We start from the raw sequence: 4,521 nt of genomic DNA on the forward strand, positions 1-4,521 counted from the left end.
GCTAAGTCCGGCTGTAGATACTCTTACACTTTTCTAAAAAAATGCAACTAAAGTAGTGCATTTCTGAATGGATTTTTTCTTTTGCGGGGCACATTTCTGAATTTTTTGAGACTTCAGGAAATCTCAGCCGGTTGACACCTAGACGAACCTGAAGGTTAAATGCATATATTTATTGACCAAAGAGTGAGGGGTAGATCACAGGTTGATTTTGGTAAATGACGAGGTCTACTTTGCGCATAAGCTCCATGTATTTCTATCCAGTGTCTCAAATGCCACAAGCATGACCAGAGTACTCCATGGAATAGAGGACACTGAGTATGTGATCGCGAGCTCACAGGTGCTGGGAACCACGACCGTCCAGAAAGGTTGTGAGACTCGATGCATTGAATTGACGAGGGCCCGCGGGGAAACATGAAATTCTGGAATACGGTTGTGTACGCACCATATAGATGGGCCCTGGTGAACCAAGGTTGGGACGGCGATGATGGAGCAAGGTCGAGCCGTGGCTCGAGACATCGTCGGCGTCCTGATCCGTGGATCAGAATCGGCGCCTTCTGGTAGCGTCGGCAGTGCATGCAGTAATTGCGGGGTAGGTTGGCAGCTCATGGGTGGGCAAGTACATTTTGACTTGGCATTCTTCCCAGGCAGCGAGAAGGTGCGGAGATCTACTGCGACGTAGAGGATTGGGAGGTCATGCAAGCTCGAGGTCATGGAGTTCTTGATGCAGCCGATAAACAGGTTAGGATCTGCTCTACTAATCCCTCTCTTGCTTGGTTTGGGTCAGTTGTTGGGGCGGACCCCGATTCTGACGTCTAAGAAGTTTGGATTGCTAGAACACTTCTGGAGGAGGTGAACAATAACAACAACACGATGGAAGTTGTGTGTGTGCTGGTGGATGCCCCGGCGTATGTTGAGCTTCCGATGCCGGCGGCTTCAAGTGTGGACGGCCAGATCTGGCGTCAGGAGCGCATTGTAGAGGCTGGAAGTGCAGATACGGGTCAGAGTTCAGAGCATTCCATAGAACAGTTGGACCCAAAATCACCCGGCTGGACACAAAGGTACTAAAAGTTTGTTGATGAAATGGGAAGTAGCTTAACAGGTTTATTGCATGTGTTCTGCATGATTGTACTGCAGAAGTTCATCATTTGGCAAAGTAGAAAACTAGATGAGATAGAAAAATTCTAATCGCATTAAAAGTATTGGTGGAAGTACATATGGTGATGCATATGAGAATAAATAGATTTTTGACCTGGAAGTATGTTCAGCTGTACATTCAGAAAGCTGGTGTAATTCAGTGACAAAGATATGTGATTAAAAAAATGCATGCAATGCAGAGTGCGTGTAGGTGTTGCCCTGTAGGTAGGGATCCTTGCCCGGAGAGGGTGACGGCCCTGGAGAAGACAATCCGGGAATTTGCAGAACAACCTGGAGACACTATCATTGTCCCCAAGATAGGAACTAGTTTCGACACACTTGGTGAGGCCTATGACTTTTACAATTTGTACTCATGGGAGAAAGGATTTGGTATTAGATATGGAAAGAGCAGACTGAACGTCAACAGGACAAAGTTTATGCAAGAGATAGTATGTGGATGCGTGGTATGGCAGATGCTAGGTCAAATTCAATAGAAAAGTTTATTAGTTACACACTCCAATTGATTTCCTATAGCTACACTCAAGGATCTTTTTTTTTTGTGATGGCAGGGGAAGCCGATAGTTGAAAATACACGATCTTGTCATTGCGAATGCCCAGCTCTTCTGAGATTGTTCCAGACAAAGGACAACAGATGGTACATAGGAGAGCACCGTGATGTGCACAACCATGCTCTGTCACAAACCTATGGACAGACGATTCACTAGCCATCACACAAGCATATAGATGTGTTGAAGTGCCATTCATTGACTTAACAGGGAGCACTCTAGAGCGAGATGTTGACGCACGGCTTCAGCAACCTGGTATGCCTATTGTGTTTGCAATACAAATCAGATTCTCTGTATTGCTCAGAACATGTAACATATGTGACAAATTTTCAGCATATCACACTTCAGGCCTAGAAAATGTGAAAACAGAATATAGGTCGGAGAACCTAGTAGGTGGGGGAGCAGACCCAAGAGCACAGGGAGACATGTTGCCAGCAGCGGTTACACAAGGTGAGAGCTATGTAATTTGACTGAAAACCCCTGTCAGTTGAAGGTTTGAATATGTTATCCTTGATCTGATGGAAAAGTGGTCATTGGTAATTTTGAACAGTGAATGAGTTGAGAGTAGACATAGCATCGACCATGCCCATGAAATTTGAGACAACTATAGACGATAAAGTCCTATAAATCAATTTTAGGAGAAATTATTCACTTGCTTATATTGTGGTTATCTGAATGCAATTTGAAATGTGTAGGGCTTCGATATGTTGGGTCATCACTCCCGCGAGGATTCCGCGACATCTCAGAGGCAATACTGAATCATTCTGTCGAAGACAAGGCTAGCGAACTAGGTTCTGATAGAGTTGCACACATATAATTTAAGTTGGCATGTATGAAAACTTTGTATTAATAGTGGATGGATGCTTGCTTGACCTGTTATGGTAGGTGCCATAATTCCATTGAATGGAGCATCAAGGGCAGGCATTAGAAGGAGACAGAAGAGGAGCGTAAACAGAGGGAGCCAGCGATGCCGCCAGAAGAGACACATAGAAAGATCAACCAGACACTCAGCATCAACACAAAGTTCTAATGAAGACAGTGATAGTGATAATGGAGTAGTGCGGATTGAATGCACGGATGGTCAAATGTTGAATGCTTTGGATGGCAATCATGACATGGACTTGGCCCGTACATGTAGGGATAGGTGTCATTCGCAGTAGCACAAACTATGTCTTGCCCGGGATCACCGGTGGGCAAAACCTAAAAAGTCATGACATAAAGTGTAGTGCAGCGCAAGGCTCACCTAGTGCTGCATACTCATACATGTGATTGTATGTGACTACAGTTGCTGAAAAGGGAAGAGCTCAACAGCCGCGAATATCATGAGGGTGTAGAAATCTCAATCTGACCAGGCTGGCTATAAATTAATTAGCAGCGCTGTAACAACAATAAATTTCATGAATTTGCAGCATCTGACGAAGCTGAAGAAATGCCAATTGGCAGGGGAGTCCTTCGTAGCAGCACGAGGTATGTCTTCCCAGGAATTACAAGTAAACAAAATGAAAATACACCTACAAAATATAAAATTTATTCATCCAATGTTCACAGAACCATAAATAATGCACCTCTCCTACATGTATGAACAGTAAGGGTTGTAGGTGAAAGCTCTGCAGCAGTGAATAATTCTGGAGTTGGTTTGCATATTACAAACCTCCCAGCAGCCAGGGACGACCAGAATGAAGGTTTGTTAGCCTGTAATACATGGGTTGATATGTACCTGAAATATAACGGCGTGCCTTTGCATAAAATTGTAGGAGGGATGGCTGCTGCAGGACATACTGGATTACAAAGGGGCATCGGGGTCGTGTCAGGACGGATGAATAGAAACCTAAGGTTGCATGTTGGCATGGTGAGGACCATAGTTAAGATGGAAATTGATGACAAGGGAGACATGTTCCCAGGTAAGGTTGGCCTCAAGCATGAGGAGCCACTTGCCACGAATGTTCTTGCATTCTGGGACAAAATGTGCAGGACCAGCACCCGTAATCTCAACAGGTTGGGCATATTTCCTTATGTATAACAATGTGAACGATTTGGATGTATTGACTAACACGCGAGTCAGTGTTGTGTGTTTCAACAATGCAGGAAATGGTACAAGCACCTGCTGCCCTACCTAATAGTCATGTCAGGGGAAGACTTTGTGAATGAACTTGGTCCTGATGGCCACCTGACATCAGTCGGGTGGGGAGCTGTGTCGGGAATGCTTGTCTATAAAGATGGAGGAATGTATGGTGACTGGGAAATCAGGTGGCGGCACCTATTCGACTTGCGATTTGTGGTGAGACTGTACTTACATTTCCTGAAGCATGGTGCTGCTTGTATATAGTTGAGTGTTTGCCCCTGACTATGTTGTGCGTTCTTTCAGCTTGCTCTTATGTACAGGTGATACGTATCTGTCGTATCTATAATTTTTGATTGTTCCATGCCAATATTCTACAACTTTTACTTACTTTTGGCAACTTTTTATACTATTTTTGGGACTAACATATTGATCAGTGCCTAGTGCCAGTTCCTCTTTGTTGCATGTTTTTTGTTTAATAGAAAATACTTATCAAACGAAGTCCAAACACGATAAAAACTTACGGAGATTTTTTGGAATATATGTGATTTTGGGGAAAAAGAATCAACGCGAGACGATGCCCGAGGGGGCACAAGGAAGGGGGGCGCGCCCCAGGGGGTAGGGCGTTCCCTGAGCCCTTGTGGTCACCCCGTAAGGCGGTTGGCGCCCTTCTTTCTCCGCAAGAAAGCTAATATCTGGATAAAAATCGTGTTAAAATTCTAGCCCAATCGGAGTTAGGGATCTCTGGAAATTTAAGAAACG

General features: G+C 44.5%; 1 protein-coding gene and 1 long non-coding RNA gene across 2 annotated transcripts; both read left to right on the top strand.

Annotated features, from left to right (window-relative positions):
• Positions 1-470: 470 nt before the first annotated feature.
• Positions 471-2,147, top strand: LOC119368199. The gene is made up of 4 exons (XR_005176561.1): positions 471-738; positions 834-1,058; positions 1,704-1,955; positions 2,034-2,147. It is a non-coding gene; the product is annotated as an uncharacterized LOC119368199 (long non-coding RNA).
• A 1,145-nt stretch (positions 2,148-3,292) lies between these two features.
• LOC119368200 lies at positions 3,293-4,159 on the top strand. Its single transcript, XM_037633523.1, has 3 exons — positions 3,293-3,382; positions 3,455-3,695; positions 3,786-4,159. Exons 2-3 carry the CDS (start codon positions 3,460-3,462, stop codon positions 4,024-4,026), a joined length of 477 nt encoding a protein of 158 aa, XP_037489420.1. The 5' UTR covers positions 3,293-3,382; positions 3,455-3,459; the 3' UTR covers positions 4,027-4,159.
• The last annotated feature ends 362 nt before the right edge of the window (positions 4,160-4,521 follow it).

This window comes from Triticum dicoccoides, chromosome 2B, assembly GCF_002162155.2.
Source record: "Triticum dicoccoides isolate Atlit2015 ecotype Zavitan chromosome 2B, WEW_v2.0, whole genome shotgun sequence".
Taxonomy (NCBI): Eukaryota; Viridiplantae; Streptophyta; class Magnoliopsida; order Poales; family Poaceae; genus Triticum; species Triticum dicoccoides.

Bases quoted from the DNA above. Each gene is read 5' to 3' on its own strand.
- LOC119368200 (XM_037633523.1), top strand. From the start codon at position 3,460: ATGGCTGCTGCAGGACATACTGGATTACAAAGGGGCATCGGGGTCGTG. The intron at 3,696-3,785 runs GTTGGGCATATT...TCAACAATGCAG, and splicing joins AGCACCCGTAATCTCAACAG to GAAATGGTACAAGCACCTGC.